This window comes from Lissotriton helveticus, chromosome 12, assembly GCF_964261635.1.
Source record: "Lissotriton helveticus chromosome 12, aLisHel1.1, whole genome shotgun sequence".
NCBI lineage: Eukaryota > Metazoa > Chordata > Amphibia > Caudata > Salamandridae > Lissotriton > Lissotriton helveticus.
Genome location: NC_136073.1, coordinates 283,193,857 through 283,221,077, shown reverse-complemented (window position 1 = coordinate 283,221,077; position 27,221 = coordinate 283,193,857). Strand labels below are relative to the sequence as shown.

The window sequence follows — 27,221 nt, the reverse complement described above, 5'->3', positions numbered from 1 at the left end:
ACCTAAGTAGGTCACTTCTTGTCGACAATATTGCAACTTTGAAAGGGACACTTTGTGATGCAAATCAGACAAATGACGCAACAATGACAATGTTGCTTCTTTACAAATCTCCTCAGTGTCTGCAGCAACTAGCAAATCGTCAACGTATTGAATAAGGGTAGCTCCATCAGGTAAAACAATCGTATCAAGCTGTGTTTTTAAAGCCTGACTATATATTGATGGACTCTCACAATAGCCTTGGGGAGCGCGTTTGAACCGGAAGCTTCGGCCTCCTAAACTGAAGCCGAAAATATCCCTACTCTCCTCGGCAATCGGGATGCTGAAGAAAGCAATCTTCAAGTCAATCACCGAGAACCAAGTCGCAGAAGCTGGAATCATAGTCAATAAGGCAGTGATATCAGGAACAACTGGAAATTGCGGCACAACTATTTTATTCACCTCTCTAAGATCGATTACAAACCTGTAAACGGGTGGCTGAGAAGGGTCAGTACGCTTCAAAACAGGCAGAACAGGACTATTGTAAACGTTGCCTCTTGTCTCCTCAATTACATCTTTTTCAATCAAATCATAAATGATCGCTAGCAACGCTCTCTCACCTTCACTAGAGATCTTGCATTGGGGAATACGTGGCATTTTAACATTGGCTTTTAATGTCACAACATATGGCGGTATTTCCAAAAGACCCACATCATTAGGACCAGTAGCCCAAAGAATATCAGGAAGAAGCGACAATTCTGTTGGGAGTTTATCCTTCGACAAATACATTGGGGAAACCATTTTCTTGCCCAGTGTAAGTTGTACTCCTGAAGGAGAACAATACAATGTCGCATACAATCTTTTCAACAGATCTAATCCTAACAAGTTTTCACCACAACCTGTCGTCAGAATAAGGGGTGCTTCAAATTCACAAGGTCCAACAGAAAGGGACATAGGACTAGAAATCGGGTTCCTAACCGGGGCGCCATAAAAACCTACTGAAACATTCATTTCGCCAGACAAAGGTGCGCCAAGGAGTTTAGAGTGCATAATAGAACTCTTTGTAGCACCAGTATCCAACAGAAAAGGTTCTGACACACCTGATGTAATCACCTCAACATAAGGTCCACTCTGATCTACTGGAACTGAAACAACTCCCTCTCTTTGTCTATGGCTGTCCTAGCAATCATTATCTCCCATATTCTCATCTTCCTCATAGTAGTCATCAGCATAGTACTGAGTCGTCCTACCGGACGCGTTATTCTGCTGATCAAACCTATTCATCGAATTCTGTGGCGGAAAAGAACGCGCGTTCTGGGGGAAATTTCCACGTCCTCTACCTCTAGGCGCTTGTGGAGTACCTCGACCTCGTGCGCTAGAAACACCATTCATACGCTGTAACAAAGCAGGGCAGCTACTTTTAAAATGACCTTCTTCTTTACAATATGCACACTGATTAGGGCCTACAGGAAAACGTTGTTGAGAAAACTCGAACCTCTGCGAGTTTCTCTGAAATTGCTGAGGTTGCTGATAATCACGCTCGTTACTACGAGGCGGATAAGCTTGCTGTAAAAGAACTTCGTCTTTAACTCTTTAGTTTTCTTTTCTACTCTCTTTCTCGTCCTTGTCTCTATTTTCGTAATACTGCGCAGTAGCCAATATCTGCGCTGATGAGGAAACGGCCCACGAACTCTCTGAATCTTTCAATTTCTTACACAACTCGGGAAGCAAATTATGTACGAACTTGTCAACGAACAGCCGTTGACCACCTTCTGTACTCATATCTTGACCACTGTGGTCGATAAACGTCTCTTCAAACCTGGTGAAGAAATCAGACACGGTTTCCTCTCTCTTTTGCTTACATGCAGACAATTTATCCCAATTTACACGCATCGCAGGCATTAAAGTTTTCATGTATGTAACGATATTTCCAGGATGTTCTGCAACTACAGGCTCAGGTTTAGCACCATCAACTTGTCGGCCATCTGCAGCAGCAATATTAGCCCATGTATCACCTAACTCCGGCGCATGATCTGTATGACGAATCAATCCCCATAAAGGCTGTGGAACCACGTTTCCAAATAACATGTCTATGTCAGCTAGATTCATAACACATGAGTCTGCAGTCTGAGATAATTCCTTATAATACCCTGCAGGATTTTTACGGGGGTCAGGCAAAGTCTGCTTAAGGGCCAAAACTTCAGCTCGCTTCCAAGGAACATGTACGAAAACACGCTGGAAATGTGCTGGCACAGCTGGGGGGTTATTATTTGGACCAGCAGGTACTTCTTCCTTCCATACCGGAGGAACCTCTCTCATAGGGTACTGTCTCGCTTTCCTCCTAACAGAGGGATCAGGCTCAAACAACGACCGGGAGATAGTCTCCTTCCTAAATGACAACAAGGTCGAAACTGCTCTTTCAACATCGGAACCCACAATCGTTCCTTTTGCAAACTCGAACCGTACACGGCACAACTCAGGTGGATTGGGCTCCAAATCATTATCCTCCAAATCCTCACAAAAAAAGCACACATTTTATCAAAAACGTATCTTTGCTTCGGTGCTTCCCACTGATGGAAGACATCCATAACAGACTCTAGCTCATATCTTGTGGGCTCTGTAACCGATTTATGTGCCAAATAATCCAACGTTTCCCGCTCTCTAGAGTCGGGCAGTTGACTGCGCAACTGTTTGTGGGTTGAAACAGGGGTCATACTTGTTGCCCCAAAAAGAGGATACAGAAGACTAGCAACTGTATCAGTCATTCTCTGCCGAACAGAAGGAGAAGTCGACGAAAGGACAGGAGGAAAAGCAGAGTGAGGCAAGGCAGGTGCAGATGCAGACGCAATAACAGGAGGAATATCAGAAGAGATAGTCGATGCAGTAGGCAAAGTCGTAGGAAGTACAGAGGGAGCAGGTAGCAAAGTCGGCGGCCCCTGAGGAGGCTACGCCGTAGCAGTAGGAGCCAACTGAAGAGGAGCTGGCGGTTGTGGAAGAACCTGAGGCACAACAACCGGAGGTTGCACAACTAAAGGTTGTGGAGGTGCAGTAGCACTCTGCGCATAGGGAGGTGGCGAATTCAATAAATGCGACATTAAAGGATCTTTCTCAAGTTCCTTTGCTGTATCCTGCCGGAGAGGTGACAAAACTGGATAGCATTTATCAACTGCCATTTTACGTTGCCTGTGCAACTGCTACCTCGCTTGTTCTTCTTCATCATCTTTATATTGCATAGCAGCTTGCATTATCGAGATACCCTTTTCTCTTTTATTCCTTTTAGCTAATTTAATTTCTTTCTGTTTGGCTTCCTTTCGCCATAGGCGGAAAGAGTCAAACATCGCCGGCCGGGCTTTCTTCTTAAAGAGTCTAACCTCTAGATTATCTAATATCTCTGTATCAAAACTACCATATTGGGGCCATTTTAAAACACCATCCTTTCTGGTGTATCGGATCCATACTTCATTATATGTGATGGGGCCTACGCCGTGCTTCACATAGAGTTCATAGGTTGGAGTTCCAATCGGAGGTACCGGACACGAGTCCTCCAATCGGGAATCCCTATTACAACCAAGACAAAACAAGTTTCCAAGTCTGCTAAGACCAGGCATCGTTGCTCACTAGTCTAGCTTCAAACTTCAAAGGATTATCGAAATACGATAGTCTCGTGAATACATGAGTCCCTCGGCTTTGGTACGTGCAAGTTCCAAATCAAAGATCCCAAGGGGATACCCAAAAACTAAGAATCAAACTAAGGACTGGGAGACGGTCCACTCATACTTAACTGAGGTATCGATGACATCACCAGAAGACTCGTCTATCGTTTCGCTCTACAAATCATCAAAGGGTCCAAGACAGGGCGATAGTCAGGGCAGCAGTCCTTCGTAGCCGTCGGGAAGCGGGGAACCTCGCAGCAAAGACTTTCGGACCACAACGACATACAGGGGTCGATGAAGTGGTTGGCCTTCCTCCAGAATTTTCACACGAAGCTCCTCACGAACCTCTGGCTTGGACCGGTACCGCTGAAATCGCCCCATGTTGGGCGCCAACTGAAGTACTGGATTTTTAAGAACCGAGCGGTGCCAGGGAACACACCCTAAGACTTCGAGTCCTTCCTGTCCCAGACTACAGAAACACAGAGTCTTCTAGGTGAAGTCAAAGATCGAATTTATTGGCTGCAGCCAGTAACAGGTATCCTAGAAGTACAACACGGTGTATATTCTCAGGAGACTGCTCAACTTACAAAGCCAGCCATCCTTCTTTTATACAAAATATTATGCTTTAGGCAAACATTCCTTATTTTACAGTTGACCATTCACATATTTTCACAACAAAGAAAAAGCAGAATCATGATGACAAGTCCATTTTTCAGTTTGCCCAGCCCACAATCAATTTCCCGGCAAGGCCCAATACTTCCATCAGATATCGAACGGACCCCTAATAAAATCGGGCACCTCCTCCTCGTAAAGCAGGCCATACAGCAAGAAACAGAGATGGGTGTGTGTAAGATTAGGCATGGTTGTGTGCGATGAAAGGTTTATGGCATGTGGCACCTTGATCCTAATCTCGGTCGGCCACTGGGAAAGGAACTGGCCGAACAGGTTTGTCTTCGGGCGGTGGAGTCAGCTTGCCCAGGTCACTTAGAAGTCAGCTAAAGATGTATGTGTCTCAAAAGACTTATTCGGCCTTAGTCATCGGCCTATGTGAGGGCAACCACAAAATGGCTGCTATACACAAAATGGAACCGGGGGGTTCAGAACGGAATCCCTGATTCAAGGGTGATCTCGTCACTCGAATACGCCATAAATGCTTGTATATGGTATACTCGTCATTCTCGGTCCGCTGATACAAAAATCGTCATGATACAACGAGCTTTATGACACGGGTCAGAATTTTCAGTACTACACCACACTCCCCAAAGGTCCACCATGCACAGGTGTTTGGAGACTGGCAGGGGCTCTGGGAACTAGTGGATTCATGGATGACTCTACACCCCCAGGACATAGACTATTCATTCTTTCCTTCGGCAAGCGATGTACATATGGCACTGGACACATTTCTATGCACACCGGACATACATGGACAGGTGAGAAATACTGACTAGCTAGGACGATATCAGATCATAACCCCATGTTACTGGGCCTATGCTTCCCACATGCCCCAGCTGGTGCCTGCGGGTCAAACAGGATTCATACCATGAAGGAACACTGCCCTTAACATCAGACGCCTAATGACCATTATGAGGACAGAGGAATATGCTAAAGATGAGGCTGCAATATTTGCAGTTGATATCGAAAAGGCCTATGACAGCCTAGAATGGCAATACCTCTTTAGAGTGTTAGGGGCGATGGGCCTATGCGCAGAATTTGGGGAATGGGTGAAGCTGCTATTTGCGGATCCCATGGACAGGGTGCGGATGAGGAAAATGATCTCCCAGAGTACCAGGATAGAGATGTGGACTAGGCAGGGATGCCCTCTCCCCCTCTACTGTTTGACTGGCCATGGAGCCGCTGGCATGCCGGGACATATCGGGATAGGATTATGCGGGATTGGAAATCAAAGACACTTTCATCACATAGCACTCTATGCGGACAACCTACTCCTCTTCTTACAAAACACAGGCGGAGATTTGCAGGGGGTTAGGGATCTGCCGGACAAATCCTGCACCCTTTCTGTGGGTAAGTTGGTAGAAATCTAAAGTATTCCCTACGACCCATAATAGATGAGTTCCAGAGGGGCTGGGGACCCTACAATGGCAATCTTCTTGCCTAGAGTACTTGGGGGTGACGATATATCATGACAAGGCGGACTTGGTAGAGGGCAATGTGGGAAAGGGGATACGAGTTCTCTGCTCCTCTATGGACTTTTGGGGGTAAATGCCACAATCGGTAGAGGGCAGGGTGGCCCTCCTGAAAATGGTGGCTCTACTGCGCCTGCTATACATATTCGGAACACTTCCGATTTGGCTCCCTTGTGCAACATTTTACAACCTAAACTCACAGATCATAGCATACTTATGGTGGACATGGCGTAGACAAGTGGCCTTGGGTACGATGCAACGCTCCACTTCAGCGAGGGGCTTGCATTCTCTGACCTCAAGGCTTATTACCTGGCAGCACAGGTGCAATGGTTTGTGAGATGGCTGGCAAGCAGCTGAAACCCAGACAAGGTATAACCGCCATTTGCCCCAGAACTCCCAGTCGCAATGAGAATATTGTTAAGGCTGAAGCAAGGACCACGAAGGAAGATGGAAGAAGAGACAGTAATCACAAGGTGCTGGGCGAGATGGCTGCAAAGGACGTACTGCAGGGTCTCCTACTCCCCATATTTACCCATTGAAATGCTCCGTCAGTTACGCAAGGGGGGGATGGGCTGGACTAGATGACTGGAAGGAAGCGGGGTACAAGTGGTTGAGAACCTCTTTAAAGACTCCCAAATGCTCCCATTTGAGGACCTACGAGAAGAGTTGCACCTCCCGCAGGGACATTTCCTATTACATTGAGCTGTGACGGTGAAATTCTGAAAGCACTGGTCTACGGGGGCGACAGAACCTAGAGCGTTAGATTGCGGTAGATATGTGGTCCTTTCCGCAGGTAAGATAAAAATGGTCTCCTGCATATATGGAGCCATCAGACGGGACGTTCAGAGGCCCTTGGAGAGATTGAGAGCACAATGGGAGGGAGACTTAGGGTAAACGATCATAGCAAAAGACTGGGATACCATTGTGGAGCACACCCCGAAGGTCTATAAAAACGCTAGGGTCAAGATCATAAACTACTACGTACTTCATAAGGCATACCTCACACTGGTCAGAATCAGGCGCTACTTCCAAACGAAGGAAGCGGCATGCCCAAGATGCGGAGACAAGGAGGAGCCACACATCCTCCACATGTTGTCGGACTGCCCGGGAACGAGAGAAGTCCGGGAGGAGGTACTAATGACTGACGAGAACATTATAGATAAGGAAATTCCACACACACCAAGTCGCTGCATACTCCACTGTTTCCCACACACGGCAAAGACCAAGGTTACTGGGAGGTTTCAAGACTTAGCATGTATACTAACAAAAAGCGAAATCACGAAGAACTGGAAGTTTGTAAGAGGCCCCCAAATAGGGAGCTGGAGAAGGGAACTGGCAAAATGGGCAGAGGCAGAAAATAGTTTCTTGCTGGGCACAGGGAACAGAGGCATAGGGAACCTAGAAATAGCGAGAGCCTGGGGGAACCTAGTGAACGATCTGCGTCGCACTAGATCTAGATGACCACAGGAAAGTGTCAATGAGATAGGGACACAAGGGACATAAAAGACTTAAGATATAGCAGGGCTGGGGTAGCTGTCGGACCCCTTCTCCCTCCTTCCCCACTCTCCCACTTTCCATGCACCGCCCCAAATACAAATAGCACAGATAGACAAAGAAGTAACACACACTGCTGACAAATACGACTGTAAATTAAGCAACTCGTTTAGGGGGAGGGAGGGGGGATTGGGAGTTGGGACCAGTTGAACATGTTGAATAATTTACTCTCAACAGATATTGAAACAGAAAGTGTGGAAGAGTAATGTAATGTAAATGTGTGAATGGATGTATGATATATGAGCTACTTAAGTGAATGTTATATGAACCAAATGTCAATGAAATCTGTTTAAAAAAAATAAAAATAAAAATGAGGGGGTTCGCCAGTGGTTCCATTGTTAAGGTGAAGATTGTCAGTGAACACACTCTAGGCTTGTTCCTTGTGCAAGGTTACAGGGTCTGAGAGTCTTAATCGAATCTTGAGGCTTTTGTGATTTTACTTAATAGGTTAGAAGGAAGGTCTTCATACAGGGGCCTGGGGCTGTTCTGTCCAATATTTTTCATAGGAAAACCCAGTCCACCTGGTCAAAAGCCTCTCTGCGTCAAGCGAGATAAGGAGTACCTGTGTATTGGTAGTCATCGTCCTGTCCACCATGTTTACTGGTAGGCAGATGTTGTCCCTTGTCAATCAATCAATCAATCATATAATTTGTAAAGCGCACTACATACCCGCAAGGGTTTCAAGGCGCTGAGGGGTGGGGAGGAAGGGGGTGCTGTTGCTACTGGTCAAACAGCCAGGTCTTGAATTGTCTCCTGAAGGTTAGAAGGTCTTCAGTTTGTCGTAGGATGAAGGGGACGGTGTTCCAGGTCTTGGCGGCGTGGAGGGAGAAGGATTTGCCTCCGGCTGTGGTTCTACGGATGCGTGGGACGGTAGCCAGGGAGAGGTCTGCGGAGCAGAGTTTCCTGTTGGGTACGTAGAAGGAGAGTCGACTGTTGAGATACGCTGGGCCGGTCTTGTGGAGTGCCTTGTGTGCGTGGATCAAGAGCTTGAAGGAGATTCTTTTGTCGACAGGGAGCCAGTGCAGGTTCCACAGGTGGGGATGATGTGGTCGCGGCGCGGGACGTTGAGGATCAGGCGTGCAGAGGCCTTCTGGATTCTTTGCAGTCTGTTGATGAGCTTGGTCGGGGCTCCAGCGTAAATGGCATTTCCGTAGTCGAGTCTGCTGCTGACTAGGGCCTGGGTGACTGTTTTCCCTGTGTCTGTCAGGATCCATCTGTAGATTTTGCGGACCATAAGGACGGTGTTGAAGCAGGAGGAGGAGCCAGCGTTGACTTGTTTGGTCATGGTGAGTTTTGAGTCGAGGATGACTCCCAGGTTGAGTGCGTGGTTGGTGGGTGCGGGGGCTGCCCCCAGTGATGCGGGCCACCAGGAATCGTCTCAAGCTGAGGGATTGGGCCCGAGGATGAGGATCTCTGTCTTGTCTGTGTTCAGTTTAAGGCGGCTATCCTCCATCCAGTCGGCGAGGGCCTTCATTCCCTGGTGAAAGTTGGATTTGGAGGTGAGGGGGTCCTTGGTGAGGGAGAGGATCAGTTGTGTGTCATCGGCGTAGGAGATTATGTTGAGGTTGTGATGTCGGGTGATATGTGCGAGAGGCGCCATGTAGACGTTGAACAGGATTGGGCTGAGGGAGGATCCCTGTGGGTCGCCGCAGATGATTTCGGAGGCTTTGAATCGGAACGGGGGGAGGCGCACTCTTTGGGTTCTGCCGGAGAGGAAGGAGGAGGTCCAGTCCAGGGCCTTGTCTCGGATCCCTGCGTTGTGGAGTCGTGTGCGGTGGCCGATGGTGTCGAAGGCGGCGGAGAGGTCCAGGAGGATGAGGGCCGCCATCTCGCCATTGTCCAGTAGTATCCTGATGTCTTCTGTGGCGGCGATGAGGGCGGTCTCGGTGCTGTGGTTGCTGCGGAAACCTGGCTGGGGTCCAGGATGCTGTTGTCTTCGAGGTAGCGGGTGAGTTGGATGTTGACTATCTTCTCGATGACCTTAGCTGGGAACGGAAGCAGGGAGATGGGCCGGAAGTTTTTCAGTTTGCTCGGGTCCGCCTTGGGTTTCTTTAGTAGGGCGTTGATCTCGGCGTGTTTCCATCTTTCAGGGAAGGTCGCGGTCTCGAAGGAGAGGTTGATGATAATGCGTAGGTGGGGTGCGATGGAGCTGCCAGCTTCGTTGAAGATGTGGTGTGGGAAAGGGTCAGACGGTGAGCCGGAGTGGGCTGTGCCCAAGGTCTTGATTGTGTCTTCGATGCTCACGTTGGCCCAGGTTTTCAGGGGGGTCGTCGTCGGTGGGGTGAGGTGGTTCCAGCATGTTGGGGCCTGTTAGGGACATCCGGGGATTGAAGCTATCGTGGATGTCGGTGATCTTGCGGTGGAAGGAGGTGAGGGAGTCACACAGGATTTGCGACAGTGGGATGTCATTGGCGTTGGAGCTGGGGTTGTTGCTGTCGAGGCGGTCTTTGAAGGAGGTCCTCTTGGCGATTCTGATGAGGTGGTGGTGGTTGCGGATGGCGTCTTTGTGGGCTGCGCAGCTTCCTGGCGCCTTCTCGCCGAGCCATATGTTCTCCAACTTCCGACAGGTGCGCTTTGACGCTAGGAGTTCCGGGGTGAACCAGTTGGCTCTCCTGCTGGTGTCTTTAAGGGTTGTTTTTTTCAGCGGGCCATCCATCGTCTAAGGGTGCACGCACCCTCGTTGGGGTTGGAGGGGTTGGTCTGTGGGTTGAGTGCGAGGTTTGTCTGTAGTTGTACTTCGGTGATTTTGCCCCAGCAGCGACGGGGGATCTGTAGGGTGCGGTGATGTGCTACAGGTATCCCGAAGGTGAAGTGGATGCAGTGGTGGTCGGTCCAGGTGGGTTCTAGATGTGGCTGAAGGAGACGTGTGGGCTAGAGGAGAAGATGGCGTAGAGCGTGTGTCCGGCGATGTGGGTTGGCGATGTGATGAGCTGTTCCAGTCCGAGGTTTGCGAGGTTGTCTATCAGGGTGGCGGAGTTGCTGTTGTTGTTGTTCTCCAGGTGGAATTTCAGGTCTCTGAGGAGGATGTAGTCGGTGGAGGTCAGTGCGTGCGTGCTGATGAAGTCGGCGATAGCGTCTGTAGACGAGGGTGCCTCTTAGGGTGGTCTTGGGGTCCGTGTGGATCTGGAAGTGCATGTGTTTGACAGTGCTGAGAGTGTCGTCGGTGTTTGTTGAGACCCTGATGGTTTTCCTGTGGACGATGGCAATTCCTTCTCTGACTCCGTTGGTGCGGTCTCTATGGGCGATCTTATATACGTCGGGGATGGCTATGGCGATGTCTGGGGAGGAGGCTTCGTTCGTCCAGGTCTCGGTCAGGAAGGCGACGTCTGGAGATGCGGTGTCGAGTAGGTCCCAGAGTTCGAAGGCATGTTTGTGTGCGGAGCGTGTGTTGATCACGATGTTTCGGAGCTGGTTGTGTTTTGTCGTGGCGGATGTCTCTGCGTCTTCGATGCAGGAGAAGCAGCAGTTCTGGCAGGCAAAGGGGCCGTGGGTGCGCTTTGGGGTGGCCCTGCAGCAGGCGGGGGTTCATCCTGGGTTGAGAGCAATGAGGGTGCTGGCATCGCATCAGAGGCGGTCTTCATGGCTGGTGCGGGGGCCAGGGGTTCGGGCGCTGGGCGCGATCCAGGCACTGACGGGCGCAGACGGGCTTGCCTTAGGCACGCCTTTGCCTTGTGTGTTGGTTCCTCACAAAACCAGCCTGAGAAAGGGATGTCATAGTCAGCCACTCCCCGACAAGCCTTGCCGTCAAAATCTTAGAAAAGATCACGAAATGGCTATTAAGTAAAGCTATAGGATGATATGAATCGCAGAGTCAGGGGTCTGTTTGTGGATTTGCCAGAAAGATTAGAAGGGATTACATCATTGTTGGGGTGAACATTTGTGAATTGAGGAAGTAGTTGTAGGGGACAGGAGGCCCAAGAATGCCTTATAGAAGGAGTTTGGTAACCAGGCCGGTCCTGGAGCTTTGTTGTTAGGGAATTGCTTTATGGCCTGTGTTACCTCTTCCGGAGTTATGAGTTGGTCTCACTTATCCTTGAGGGATGCTTCCACCATTAGAAAGTAGGTGCTGTCCAGGTAGTCACCTTGTTGGTAGGGACTGCAGTGTTCTTTATTACAGTGTTCTTTATAGAGGGATGTGTAAAACCTAACATAGGAGTCCATGACACCTTAGCCTGTCGTGGGTGTGACCATCCTCATCAATTATCTCCCCTTTCGTAGTATAGTTGTTTCGTCTCTAGAAGTTTATATACTGGATCTCCCTCTACCTATATGTTTAAACACTGCCTTCAACATGACTATGCCTGCATCCAATTCCAGATTTCTATCTTTAACCAAGCGCAGGAAGGTGGAGGTTTGATTAATAGGCCTTCTCCTGAACACGGCCTTAGTTGCATCCCATATAGTTGCCCACGACAGGTCTCTTGTTTTGTTCTCTTTAAAATAATTCTCAACCACCTCCAGTGGTGGCTGGTGGAATTTGAAAGTGGTGAGGCGTACAGCTTAATCCTGAATTAGACTGTACGAACAAGCGCAGTGAGCGAGTGCAACCGTCAATATGGGACTTCATGGGTGGGTGTCTCAAAGTGTATAGATTTTGAATTAATGATATTAAGTCTTTATGGACTTATTCATACTTACCCGTGGTACATTTTTGCAGTTGATATCCTACCTAGAATATTCCTGTAGCACTATATATTTGTGGATGGCAATAAAAAAATCAAATTTCCCACTTTTATACCCTCTATACCATTCTGTGCTCTTCCGTCCATCTATTACTCTGTTCCTTTCTCTATGCCCTGCCACATCAAGCTAGTTTATTCCATTCCATTTCAATTTCTGTAACGCTTGTATTCTTAAGAACATTTCATCTACCTACTCCCATTTTGTTTTTCTATCTCCTTTCCCTTTATGTATCCATTTAAAATTTTCTCCATGACTCGATTCCTCCTTTATTCTCCTTGTCCTGCTTTACCTCCATCACTCTACCCCTCTTGCTGTTGCTACCTCTCACTTCAATTCTCTCATCACACTGATTGTATTGTATTGCAATAGCTGTGTACAGCTTACTACCTATGTGGAGTTTTGAAGCACTTGCCTACATGGGTAGCATGCTACATCTTGTAAGATGTGTAGTTGGAAGTGTGTTTCCTATGCAGGAAGTGTTTTGGTGTGTCATGATGGACATCTGCTATGGTGCTACTATCTTGTTATGGGACACAACACTTAGCAAAGTGATGGATGAAGAAGTGGGAAAGACATACACACAGTTCAGTTGGTTCCATACAAGTGCACAATGACAGCCCTCTCAAAGCATTAGTTGTGAAACTCCATCTGTAGGCAAGCACAGCATCTTTGGCTACATTGAGTTATCGTACAGTTATATGTCTACATTACATCACCATACTGTGCACCTTATACAATGTGTATAATGTTTCCAATCATCAAAGCAGACAATATATTTACTGCTTTAAAACATAAAAATGTGAAGAACAAGGTTGCTTAAATAAAATATTTAAGAGGCGAAACTGCAATTTTTAAAAATAAACTTGTGTGGGGACTGCAAACGTGCTACATTTACAAATTCAGGTCTAAAGGTGTGTGCTAGGCAACTGCTATAACCTATTTGAAAACAATAAAAGTCCCTAAAGTATGCCTGTTTTACAGTTTTCTGGCTGAAGTTACACAAAGAAAGCGTGTTGGGTTAGAAAGTAAATGCTTGGGGACATGCTGAAAAAAAGAACACAAATGCCACCTTTAAAAAAAAAAAGTTGAACCAGATAGAATGGGGTCACCACCATTGCATGAAATTAAGCACCTACATGTGAGTAGCAAAGTTTACTTCACTGAAAAGCAATTAACTTTTCAAGGCATGCACATGCAAGGTTGCACTTGAAAAATGTAATATGCAAGCGCACCAAAGTAATTCTTTAATCCACATTCTGCTGCTGCTGCAGCAGCTGTTGCTTAGAACGCATGACTCTGGCGAAACGTAGAAACAGGTCACCTTCCCCCTTAGCTACCAATTACCTGCCCCGCCCCCAACTGGACCCAATCCGATCCCGAGGATGACTACAGTCAAGTGGCACAAAGAAGTGGAGACAAACGGGTCGCAGGGAATAGGCAGTGCTTGAAAAATAAAACTCCTGAAATTCACACAAACTTAGTTCACTCTTCATCCAAAGTTGCCCGCATGTCGTAACCCTTCTTCCTCTAATTCTGGACTCCTGTTCCCAACTCATCACAGATTGGGGAGGGCTGGCTGATCCGCGCCACTCTGTGACGAGTTGTGAAAGGCGAACCCTTGCTGACTGGCGCACTGTTTTGGAAAGCTCTGGCTGCAGCCTGGAGCGCTCAAATGTAGTCAGTCAGCGAGGGTGGTGCACTTCACAGGGTAGGCGGAGCCCGACACTTGGGCATGCCACAGAAACAAGGGCTGACATCCAGCAAGCCCTAAACAATCTGCGACACGGCACATGCGCAGTAAGTGCATGTGCCTGTCAGTGCTGCTGTGACTGCATGACCCTCGTGCAGAGCGAGGGTCAGAACTTAAAGATTTGCAGAAGGATCAATAATTTGGACAGCAGGTAGGATGTCTTTATTTACTTTAAAAATATTTAAGGAGGCAACATCTTGGGGGGCTGAGCCCCCACGCCCATACCAAGAAACCACCACCTTTCATATATTGCCTTTTGGGACGGGGTATCGAAAAGCTATTCAGTTCATTTTCCAAAATCTGTGTGGGGGCAACTCAGGGAGAGAGATCCGTAGAGTCATAGAAACTAGGGCATGGACTGAGAGGATCCTTGTACCTGTACTAGACGATGAGACACGGGGGACTACTGAGAGGGGGCAAAGAAGTAGTCAATGCACAATTGGGAGCTGTGGACATGGTAATATATCATATTTTTTTTGTTTTGCATGCTACTCTGGGCCCCAGAGTAGCATTCAAAACAGTTGCTGAATGTATTGATGCAGCTCTTGGGGTTAAAACCATGTTCAGAATATCCCTAATGCAGATGTTGTTGAGATGCAATCTGTTCTCTCTGTCTTCCAGCTTATCTGTCAACCATTAACATGGATTCTCCTGTTGTATAATCAGCTCAAATCGCTCATGGGCCATTTCTGCTACAGAGACCTTCAGGTGGTTTACCACAGGTCGAGCTGTTGGACTGCATGGCCAATTTTACAGCGATTTTACAAAATCCTGTCGCACCTGGCTCATTTCATTTTTTAAGGCAGCCAGTAGAGTCTTAATGTCCCACCTAGTTGGGATCGCCTCAGCGTTGACTTCCAAATCAAACAGTGGGTGGGGGAGAACCCTCTCAGATGCAGAGGGGCCCCAGTGTCTGCCCCAGGCATAGGCTTTTGAGAGTTTTGTAGCTCTTTTATGTAACAAGTCTTCTGCTCCCTGGTTTGAGAAGTCACCATCGGGCTTCTAGAACAGTCAACACCTCCCCAGTTGCTGCAAGCTCTAACATTTCAATACACTATATGCCGGTGCAGCAATGTGATCTTCAATATTGGACCTCTACAGATCTGGGTACCCCAACAACACCCTCAGAGTAACCCGCGTCTACAGACCCCTGGACCCCGAGCACAGTTCAGCTGCTCCATCACCGACCTTATCAGCACACACGCCCTCGCCTCCACAGACTACATCCTTCTCGGGGACCTGAACTTCCACCTCGAGAACAACAACGACACCAACTCCCCCACCCTGATCGCCAACCTTGGACTCAGACAACTCGTCGCTACACCCGCCCAGTCCACCGGCCACACGCTTGACCCCATCTTCTTCGCAAGCTCCCACGTCTCCTTCAACCACAACACCGAGCTCCACTGGACCGATCACCGCTGCATCCACTTCACCTTCCGGAAACCGACCACGCCCCACGCCCCACCGCACCCAACAGATGCCGTGCAGCTGAGCAATGTCACCGAAGACCAGCTTTCCACCACCCTTGCCCGGAGCCCACCCACAGATCCGACGACCCCGACACCGCCGCTTGCAACCTCAGACAGTGGATCAATGACTGCGCCAACACCCTCGCCCCGCTCAAGAATCCCTCCAATACCCACAACAGCAAGAAAGCCAGCTGGTTCACCGAAGACCTCCAGGCCTCCAAGCGAACCTGCTGAAAACTCCCAAAACACTGGATCAGTGAATAAACACCGGAAAGCTACACAGCCCATATGAACGCCACCCGCAGACACCACCACCTCATCAGATCCGCCAAAAGGACCTCCTTCAAAGACCACCTAGACAACAACGTACACAACAGCAAAGAGCTCTTCAACATCGTAAAGGAACTCTCCACCCCCAGCTCCAACATCAACGACATCCCACCTTCACAAGACCTGTGCGACTCGCTGGCCACCTTCTACCATCGCAAGATTGCAGACATCCACGACAGCTTCAACGCCGTCACCACCCCAGCAACCACTGAGATCCTCGCTCCCATGACCACCACCCGCACCAACCACCTGCTCGCCTGGACCAACATCAACGACGACGACACCATCAAGATCATGAACACCGTCCACTCCAGATCCCCGGAAGACCCCTGCCCACACCACATGTTCAACAAAGCCTGCAGCACAAACGCACCCCATCTCCGAAAAACCATCAACATCTCCTTTGAGACAACAACCTTCCTGGAGAGCTGGAAGCGTGCAGAGATCAACGCCTTTCTGAAGAAACCCAAGGCAGACCCCAAGGATCTCAAGAACTTCCGCCCCATCTCCCTGCTCCCGTTCCCGGCGAAGGTCATCGAAAAGGCCGTCAACAAACAACTGACCAGCTTCCTCAAGGAGAACAGCACCCTGGACCCACCAGTCCGGGTTCCGCAGCAACCACAGCACCGAAACTGCCCTCATCGCCGCCACCGATGACATCAGGACCCTGCTAGACAACGGAGAAACCGCGGCCCTCATCCTCCTGGACCTATTAGCCGCCTTCGACACGGTCTGCCACCTTACACTACGAACACGCCTCTAAGACGCCAGAATCCAAGGGAAGGCCCTGGACTGGACCTCCTCCTTCCTCTCCGGCAGAACACAGAGCGTCCGCCTCCTCCCGCTCCGAAGCCACCGGGATCATCTGCGGCATACCCAAAGGCTCATCCCTCAGCCCAACGTTGTTTAGCGTCTACATGGCACCGCTCGCCCACGTCGCACGACGGCACGACCTGAACATCATCTCCTATGCCGACGACACCCAGCTAATCCTCTCCCTCACTAAGGACCCCCACACCGCCAAAACCAACCTCCACGAAGGAATGAAGGCCATCGCTGAAAGGATGAGGAACATCCGACTGAAGCTGAACTCTGACAAGACGGAGGTCTTCATCCTCGGATCCACCCCCTCGGCCTGGGATGACTTCTTGTGGCCGACTGTACTAGGAACACCCCCAACACCCACTGACCATGCACGCAAACTAGTGGTCATCCTCTTCTCTACCCTCTCCATGACGAAGCAGGTCAACGCCGTCTCCTCCTCTTGTTTCAACACCCTCCGCATGCTTCGCACGATCTTCAAGTGGATCCCCACCAAAACGAGAAGGATGGTCACCCAGGCCCTAGTCAGCAGTAGACTGGACTACGGAAACACAATCTACGCAGGAGCCCCGGCCAAACTCCTGAAACAGCTTCAACGCATCCAGAACGCCTCTGCACGCCTGATCCTCGACATCCCTCGCCGCAGCCACATCACACCCCACCTGAGAGATCTGCACTGGCTCCCTGTCAACAAAAGGATAACCTTCAAACTCCTCACCCACAAGGCATTCCACAATACCGGACCAAAGTACCTCAACAGCCGACTCAGCCTCTACACCCCCACCCGCCAGCTCCGCTCCACAGACCACGCCCTCGCCACTGTCCCCCGCATTTGAAGAGTGACCGCCGGCAGCAGATCATTCTCCCACATCGCCGCCAAGACATGGAACACCCTCCCCATCCGCCTACTGCAGACCGAAGACCTTCTGACCTTCAGAAGACTTCTCAAGACCTGGCTCTTCGAACAGTAGCAGCTTCCCTCCCTAGTGCCTTGAGACCCTCACAGATAAGTAGCGCGCTTTACAAATGCTATCATTGATTGATTGGGTACCATGCCCCATGGGTCCTGTAGCCTGAGTGACTGTGGCCTATATTCCCACCCTCCAGATTCAGGACGGCCCATCAATTTGTTGGAGCTTCGAGCGATTTGGTTGGCATTAAAAGCATTTCTTCCCTCTGCCAAGGGGAAGTTAGTGCAAGGATAACACCACCAACATGTGATGCAACAAACAGGGCAGGGTGGAGTCGGGGATCCTTTATCAAGAGGCCCTGTATCACTGGACATGGCTGGAACATCAGGGCATGACCCTGGTGGTTCAACACCGGGCAGATTTTCTGAACCCAAGGGAGAATGAACTCACCCTTCAATGCCTAGCGGATCACGAATGGCATCTCCACTCCAGTCAAGGTGGCGCAAGGTCTCTTTCAGCAGTGGAGAGAATCTTGGTTGGGTCTGTTCATCTCCGAAGAGAACGCGTAATGTCAGCAGTTTTCCGTGCTGGAGTTTCCATGGTGGCTATAGCTTGGCAACGCTTTTCATTGCAAGTGGAGCTCAGGTCTGTTGTACGCCTTTCTGCCCATACCACTTCTGCCCAGATTTCTGAACAAGATCCAAAATGACCTGGCCCAAGCCATCCTTGTGACTCCAGACTGGGCAAGCAGAATCTGGTATCCAGAGCTTCTGAAAATGAGCATCGATCCTCCAATCAGGCTGCCCCTTTGGGAGGATCTTCTGTCGCAGCAGCAGGGGAGGGTCCTCCACCCAAACCTATGAACCTCGATTGAGCGTTGACAGTTGATGGCTTTTGACCTTCTTCCCGAAGTATACATTATTTTGGCAGCCAGGCGGCCTTCCATAAAACAGTATATGCCTGTCAAAAACGCTTGTAACATTTTGTACAAAAAGGACTATTGATCCTCCTTCTGCGTCTCTTTCTACTGTTCTTTTTATTCTTACCCTTGCCCAGCAGAGCTCTGCTTTGAGTACTCTTAAGGGTTATCTTTATGCTCTATCCACTTTTTGCGTCTGCCAGACCAACCCTCTCTCTTTAAGTCTCCAATTGTACATACGTTTTTGAAAGGGCTAGGTCACTTGTTTCTACCCACGCCCTTTGTCATGCCACAGTGGGACCTTAACTTTGTCCTCAATTTTCCTAAGTGAGCTCCCTTCGAGCTTTTGCATAACTGTCCCCTCTGGGTGCTTACCATCAAGACAGCCTTTCTGGTTGGAATTACATCTGCCTGGAAGGTGAGTGAGTTGTAGGCGCTATCATGTAAGCCCCCCTACATGATGACTTTTGCAGATGAAGTGGTGCTTCGCAGCTGTGCTTTATTTCTTCAAAAGGTGGTGACCTCATTTCATCTGGTTTAATCTTTCATGCTGCCCACCTCTTTTGCTCCTCCACATCCCTCTAAAGATGAGGAGCACATCCACCACCTGGACCCAAAAAGAACGTTGTTGTTCTACTTTGACCGCACAAAAGAGTTCCCGGATGGATAACCAATTCTTTGTAGGGTACGTGGGAGCTAAGAAGGGTCAGGCAGTGCAGAAAAGAACCATTTATCATTGGGCCATTCTCTGCATACAGATCTGCTACGCTTTGGCTAAGAAGCAACCCCCGGAGGGATTAAGAGCCCATTCCACCAGAGGAAAGGCTGCAACCATAGCATTGGCTCGGGGTGTCCCAGTCCTTGACATCTGCCAGGCAGCGGGGTGGGCATCTCTGCACACGTTTGCCAAGCACTACTGCCTGGACAGTCAGGTCCGCAGTGACGGGTATTTTGCCCATTGGGCCCTGCAGGACTTTCTAGTGTGAGGAGTTTGTTCACAGCCCACCGCCAGGAGAGTATGGATTGGGTATCTATTCTAAGGTAAGGAATCTGCAGCTAGAAGTCTCTATCAGATTAACAAATTACTTACATTCGGCAACACATTATCTGGTAGAGATAATATCTATACTTACAGACCTGCCAATGCCTCCCCACTCTGTGAACTTATTCATTAGGGATAGGGTTACTCCCTGTCTCAGGACCCTATTTTTGGCACACACACTTACATCAATAACTTCATTGCTCTGCGCATCTGCCATGAAAAAGTGAAAAGTACTGATATCCGCACACTTAGGTGGTGCCTATATAAGGGACTGCAACGTCCTAACTGATGAACATGATGCAGACGATGTCACACGGAGGCAAATGGAGCCATCTGATGGTGCGCGCAAGGGGTATTGCACAAACAAATGTTTCCGGATCCAGTCTGATGCCTGGTAAATGTTAAGGTAAGGAATCTGCAGCTAGAATTCTCTATAGGCCTGCAAGACACCTGCAGGTTTGAGGGATAAGCATGTCCCCCAGCTGGCGTCAGGATCTCAAAACTCCCTTGGTTGTCCCCTCAACTCATTAGGTCTGCATTCCTGTGTGTTCAAAGAGCTCCTACTGCTGGCAGCCATGCTTCAATTCATCCTACAAGGGTAGCACCCCCCTCGTTCCAGCTAATCGATAGTCTGAGGATTTGTCACAGGGTTTTGTTTCTGTCACCCTCAGGACATGGCCCATCTCTCCCTTCCAGAGGTCCCTCCTGCTCCAAAGAGTATGCCATCTTTGACAACGCTAGGGCGGGAGGGGGAGGTCACCCCGAAATTCAGTTATTGCAGGCCAGGTGTATAATCAGCAGCTAACTATGGGTGCCAAAGAGCATCCCCCACCTCTCCAGTCAATTCAGGCTAGTCTTAACAGCAACAGACGGGCATCCGGCCAGGAAGCCCTCTGGTGGTCTGAACTCAGAAAGTACACGTCTACATGGGCCCTCGCCATAGCCACTTCTCTTCAACAAAAGATTTAAATTTATTTCAACTGAACATACCTAAATGAATAATACATATATATATTTTTTTCATTATTAGTTCTCTAGCATTTAAAAAAAATACATTTAAAGTACCTATATCAAATTAATCTACATTAACATTTAACTGACAAATATTTTAAATCATTTTTAATAACTTGAACTTATTAAAATGTCTCTATATTTTACTATAGGAGATCTCAACCCCATTGCGGAGAAATCTGCTAAGTGTGCAGGACGTCAAATATGGTCATTAAGTCACTACTCATAGTAACTTTACATCATATATGATGGTGGCTGAGTTTACTCCATTTTAGGACAGGGCAATATGTATGTCTGTGCTTTTGACCAGCTTTACACTAGCAAATGGAGAATATCAAAAAGTAGTAAAGTTATTTAAAAGTTTAGGGTAAATTTAGACAAGTAGATTTACTCACACAAAACATACTTATATGAATAGGTCCCAGTGTGACTTAAAGTAACTATGGCATACATTTTTTAAATCTTTAATTTGCCATCATAACATTTTGCTACCTTCATAATCCATACTCAACACTTGATAGGACAATTTTCAGAACAGGAAGAACAGTATTCAAATTCTTATCAATTTAAAGTAAAACCTAGGCAGGCTTTTCCTGAGCAATCTAACACCTGGCACCATCATTTAATCATCTAATGCTAACAGTTGCTTATTAAACTTTGTATAAAATTGAAAATATAAACATATATTCATAAATGTTCAAACTTACCCCAGCACCCTGTTCTATCCAATAGCTTAACCACCAATTACTGAAGACAGAGATGCCGATCATTAACATGAAGAGTAAGATAACTAAGATTGCCACTATGTATCCTACAAAAGAAATACATTCGTATTAGTAACACGTTGAAACTTTATGCCCAACATAAACACACAGGACCTGATTCACAGAACTAATCTCGACAGAATCCTAAATTTACTACTTTTGGTATTCACAGAATGCACTTCCTACTTTTGGTTAAACTTACTACTTTTGGTATTCACAGAAGGCATTTAGTAGTAGTAAACTAACTTTACTACTACTAAATGCCTTCTGTGAATACCAAAAGTAGTAAGTTTAACCAAAAGTAATACATTTAACCAAAAGTAGTAAGTGCATTCTGTGAATACCAAAAGTAGTAAGTGCCTTCTGTGATTACCAAAAGTATTAAGTTCAGAATTTTGTCTCAGATTAGTTCTGTGAATCAGGCCCTAAGTATTTAGCTTTCATTAACTTTATTTTGGTGCAGACAGAAAGTGATTTATTTTGATGACGAGGGGAAAATAAGGTCAAAACAGAGTAATTGCACAATAATTACCAAATAATTGTAATACAAACAAAACATTTACATGAATCTTTGTTTCTGACTGCATTTCAGATGGGAAATTAATGTTTACTTTGGTTGAAGCAATGTATTTAAATCTCTGTATTTGTCAGAGCAACCCTATCATGCCATAGTACAATCAGGAATGAAACTTTCCTGCCTGTCCAAGGATGATGATTGTTACAGTGGTGAGAGGTCTTTATGTAACATGATGGAGAATCAAGTTACTGAATACATGGTAGGTAGTTGAATGGTTCACTGACATATCATCAACAACATTAATATCGTGGTACGAAAATATTGAGTCAAAACTATCGACCCCAAAAATATCCATTTCCTATACGTGTAGTGTAAATAACAAAGATATTGAGAAAAAAAGCATTGTACCTAATATCGTTGTGGACAATATTATATATATATATATATATATATATTTGAAAATAATTATAACTATTATACTTATTTAAACAAAATTAAACTCACTTACATATTTAAATATACTTTTAATTAGGGAAACAGCCTTTACAATTAGGTTTTTACCTTGTTATGCCATTACCACACATTTTTTAGCACGCATATTTTTACAGCGAATATACATTTACAATGCATGCCAATACCACGCATTGAAGGTGACTTGGAGGGGTGGGGGGGTCTCCCCCTAAAAATACATTGTTTTGCGTGGGATTGGAATGCGTATTAAATGCATATTGGTGGTAAAAACATGCGCGTTAAAAAATGTGTGGCAAAGGCATACGAAGTAATTGCCTGCGTTGTACCATCGTACAACCATTTAATTACAATTTTTTGATTAAAAAATATTATTGAAACGAATACATTTAATTTAAATAATGATTTACTATGGGTTTTCAAATATTATAATAAAAAAATAGAATTTATATATATATATATTAATTTCCCTATTTTTGCCTTGAAGCCACCGCTCTCAAACATGACGGGTGCTGCGACTCACGAGGGTGATCTCACGTTCGACTGGAACTCTGGATTTTTTTGTTGGTAACTTAATTTTATTAAGCGCACGACAAAGAAACTGATAGACGTGTTTCGACCTACCGTCCTTTGTCAATGTCAACGTTCATTCACCATTTTTTTCATTATATACAACAGCACAACTACTGGACAGAGAAGTGCTATGTGTGGAAAGCTGGCTCTGTATATATGATACCAAAGTAAGGTATGGTGTGCACAGAGTCCAGGGAGTACCCCGAGGTATAGCAGAGGCTACATTTGGCACGTACCCACAGCTCTTTGTGGTAGTGTGGGTGAGCAGTTTTGATTATCCAGATTGTGTGTTAAGCATTTATTGTATTCACTTAATAAAGCCTGATGGCACACACTTAGAGACAAAATCCAGATCAATTGGGTAAGTATAAAAAAGGTACACTTATGTTTTATTTCTAGAACCAAACAGGACTTGTTACAGGTAGGTAAAATGTACTTTAGATTGTAAACCTTTACACAGAAATGCAATTGGGAATGGATTTGCAATTGTTACAGGTTGGTATGGTTTCAAAAAGCAGGTTAAATTACACAGTAATTCCTTTCAGAATACTCTTTGATTACTTTCAGATTATATTGGCTGCTGGGTGTGGTATGCCTAGATACCACAACGAGGAATCTCACAATAAAAGGTGAGCAAGAATTTTCTTGGCTTAAGTTATAGTGACTTGTTCCTCCATACAAAACAACAGCTCAACACTTACAACATTTTAGGACCAAAAACTAATAACATGGATTCCTATGGGAGAAAAATGGTTATCGGTTTCACAGTTGAGTAAACGTCTCATGAGTGAGAGTTTTGGGGGTTAGGACCAATGATCCCAAGGTCAAGGTAGGCAGTCGAGTTGTACCACCAGTGGCACTCGGGCGGACGATGGCAGAGTGCAGGGGACCAATGTTAGCTAATGGGGCCTTCAGTTAGGGACTGCTTACGAACAGGCCACTCGAGTATGGGATCAAAGCTCCTGGGGTTAAGGTCAGCGCTGCAGGGGCCAATGATCAACACAGGAGCTGCTTCACCAGCGGTACTGGGGCGGCCAGGTGCAGGATGCCAAGAAGACATTGGGGACCCTGTGGTTTCCAATGGAGCCATTCTGTTCAGTAAAGTTGCTGCAGGCTCGGGCAGGGAGACTTCCTGAAGGTGACCACGGGCTGGAGAGGTAAGTTAGGGCCTTGTAGGATGCCTGGACACCATTGGTTGGACCAACGAACACAGTGGGACATCTGGTGCAGAGGTGTCTTCTGGTGTCGGGTTTCTTTACCAGCTCTGGTCACGGTCGGGGGGGGACCTTTCAGGTTGAGGTTGCAGGCGTTGTCCCGAAGCTTGAGGGAGGTCAGGGATCATCAAATCCCAGGTCAGGATTGCCTGGGAGACCTCCTCGTGGTGTTGGGCCACTCAAACTCGGGCTGTGTGCGTCTGGCGCAGAGTAGTGCGGAATCGCAGAGTCGCCTTGATCTGAATTCTGTGGTTAAATCTTGACTTGAGCAAATCCAGTGCTCACTAGAGACTGTAATGTGAGTGCAGGGCAGGTCCTCTGGGCTCTCGGGGCTGCTGGCCACACTAGTTTCTTTGCTGTAGGCTGGTCGTGGTCGGAACAGGCTGGTAGGGCTGGGGCCAAAGCATTTGGCATCCTCTTCTTCCTGGGTCAGCACAGCTATTCAGTCCTTCTTTCTTCTTTGAATATGAGGAGGCATGGTTCAGGGTTGCCCCTAAATAAAACATTTTTTAAAAGCGTGTGTAGGTCAGGTTAAATGGGACCCTTCCTTCGGGTGGGTACCCACAAAGGCAGCCATCAAATGTGTCTGTGCCTAGTAATAAAGTGACTATGTGCTTCTTGTAAACTGGCGTATTAAAAGCTCCTATTCCTTAAAAATCCCAGAATATAAACAGAGGTTATATAAAGATCCAACAACTGTCCTTAGATCCTTTGGTAACGTCTGCTCCCATATTAAAAAGATTTTGACAAAAATCCCTCGAAATATCAGTAAGGGTGCCCCGGGCTGGTTTGATGGGAACTGTACAAGGGCACCCAGTGCACTCAAAAATATCCTACACGCTAGCTCGTCCACCAGAACACAGATTAGATCTGCTAGACGGAATTATCGCTCTGCCCTAATTTCTAGAAAAAAATATCTTAAAGCTAAGGCCTGGGCCACCTTGCACTCGGCGTGCGAAAAAAAAGATAACGTTGCCTTTTGGAGGGCCGTAAACGCACCATTCTATCAAGAGCGCTCGGCCCCCTCCATAGACAACGCAATTTCAGCACAGGAATGGGTGCAACATTTTCAGACTCAGTATAGTATCCCTGATCCCACCTACTCAAGAACTATTACTGAAAATGTGGGAACACCCTACCCAATAGATATCCATTTCGAATTGAAAGAGGTTCAAAAAGCTTTAAAGGAAAGCCCAGCGGCTAAAGCTCCTGGACCCGACAGTGTCCCAATCGACGTTTTTAAAAATCTTCCTGATCTCTGGGCCCCATTACTTACAAATGTACTTAACTGCTCAAATCAAATTAGCTTTATTAAGACCTGGCAAGAGGCTGTCCTGGTCCCCATATATAAAAAAGGCGATAGAAATGATCCTGCCTGCTACCGGCCTATTTCCCTCTTAGACGGCCTAATGAAAACGGCAGGCAGGATCATTCTTACCCGGATACAGGAATGGCTTGATGAAAAGGATGTGCTATCCCCATTACAATATGGATTTAGGAGAGGGAAGGGAACGATAGAACAGGGTCTAAACCTTGCCCTCATTACCTCAAAATACATACACGCCAAAAAGACTAACCTTTATGTAACCTACGTAGACCTCAGTTTTTGCGTTTGATTGCGTAAGGCATGATATCTTGTGGCAAACTTTGGGGGACATTGGGCTAGACAACAGGATCCTTATTTTTATTAAAGAACCTTATTTTGGGGCTGGCGCCCGTGTAAGGTTTGGTAAAAAGAGAGAATGTTCAAACTTCTTCCCTATTTATAGAGGAGTAAGACAAAGGTGCATCCTTGCACCCTTGCTTTTTAATCTATACATTAATGATGTGGGCTCTTTCCTAAAACAAAATTATAATGACTACCCTGTAATCAAGGGAAAACCCATACCTATACTTCTCTATGCCGACGACGCTGCAATCTTATCGCAGACTAAGAGGGGTCTACAAAAGCAGTAGATACATTCTCACAATACATGAGTAACAGTGGGCTTCACATAAATGTCTCCAAGACCTTTACTATGTCTTGTGGCCCAAGAAAAACTAGATAGTAATGGGGGTTGTGGGGAGCACTCCAAAATAAACAAAATATTATCACCAATTATATAAGTTCTTCTACTGGTGCTATGATTACTCAGGGGAGTCAATCCTGGGTGTTAAATAGATAAATTATGGTGAGTGGTGGCCCACCTAATCATGCACTGTTCACTTAGTGCTTTGCACTTTAAATCAATCTCAAAATGTTTTACCACAATAAAATTTGTTTATGTTAGTGATTGTCACATTTATTAAACAGTTTTTACAAGATAAGTTATCAGAAATGCAATTGTGTGTTATTGTATCATCATAACAATTCACAAATGTATATGCAAATCAATTGCGAAAGCATAACAATTATACATCATATTACATTCTACATTGCAAATATTTGACATGGAGCCCAATGCATTTCGGCACGCAGACGGTGCCTTCATCAGGGGTAGTTCTAAAGGAAACAGAAAGTAATGTATGTCAGTATTTACATGTGATAGGAGACATGGGGGTGTGTGCATGTTGTCGATGTTATCATACCTTAATGTTCAACTGCTGGTGGTCTAATGTTGATGAATGCCGATTCTACAACCAAGAGATTATATGGGGTTGATAACACTGTAAGAACACTGTAATGTACTCATTAAATAAATAACGAGCAGTGAATTTTAGACGACATACCTGGTGATCTGATTACCGATGGCTGTAATAATAAACATTGAATATAGCTCAGTGTTAGCCAATAAATATGACCGAAAATGATAATATCATGTACTGTAAGAAAATGAGATTGGCCCTACCTTATCTTCATAATGATGATAGTTCTACACAGAAATAAATTATAATGATGGTGAGGCACTATGTAGTTGCCGGGTATACAGTGAAAAACATGAACGATGTTATGCGCAATAATAAAAGGGACGGTCATTTACCTGACTCCAAAAAACGGAACGTCTGTCACGCAAACTCGCTACTGGTCTCCCGGGTCTGGTTCACCGGTCTACTGACAAACTCCATTAAAATATAGCGTGGTGCACATGGTGGTGTGGCCATAAAAATAGTAAACGGACTCTGTGAATAACGGACTCTGTGAATAACGGAAAAATAGAAGGCACATACGCGCCATCTTAGAAAAGGGGAATAGTATCATCGTCCCGTGTATTTTATTTTACTCAATTGTTTACAACATTAAAGATCTAAGTGCAAGCAATGCCAGTTGCACTGAAGTTATATGAACGCGCTAAAAGTCATAACCAAATTGTATCCTGATAGCTAAGGAGAATGTTACATACCCGTAGATGAATGCGGTATGAGCACAAACTGTAACGCGCAATATTATCTGATTCCCGATTGACCGACAGATGATTAAACGGAAGAGGCTCTATTTTAA

General features: G+C 46.6%; 1 protein-coding gene across 2 annotated transcripts in view; it reads right to left on the bottom strand.

Moving 5' to 3' along the window:
* Positions 1-27,221, bottom strand: part of ABCC12 (ATP binding cassette subfamily C member 12) — a 1,077,363-nt gene that overhangs the window by 292,903 nt on the left and 757,239 nt on the right. For both annotated transcript variants that reach the window (XM_078670535.1, XM_078670536.1), the window contains one exon: positions 20,975-21,078. In XM_078670535.1, the coding sequence (XP_078526661.1) occupies positions 20,975-21,078 (104 nt within the window). The remainder of the gene's footprint in view (positions 1-20,974; positions 21,079-27,221) is intronic.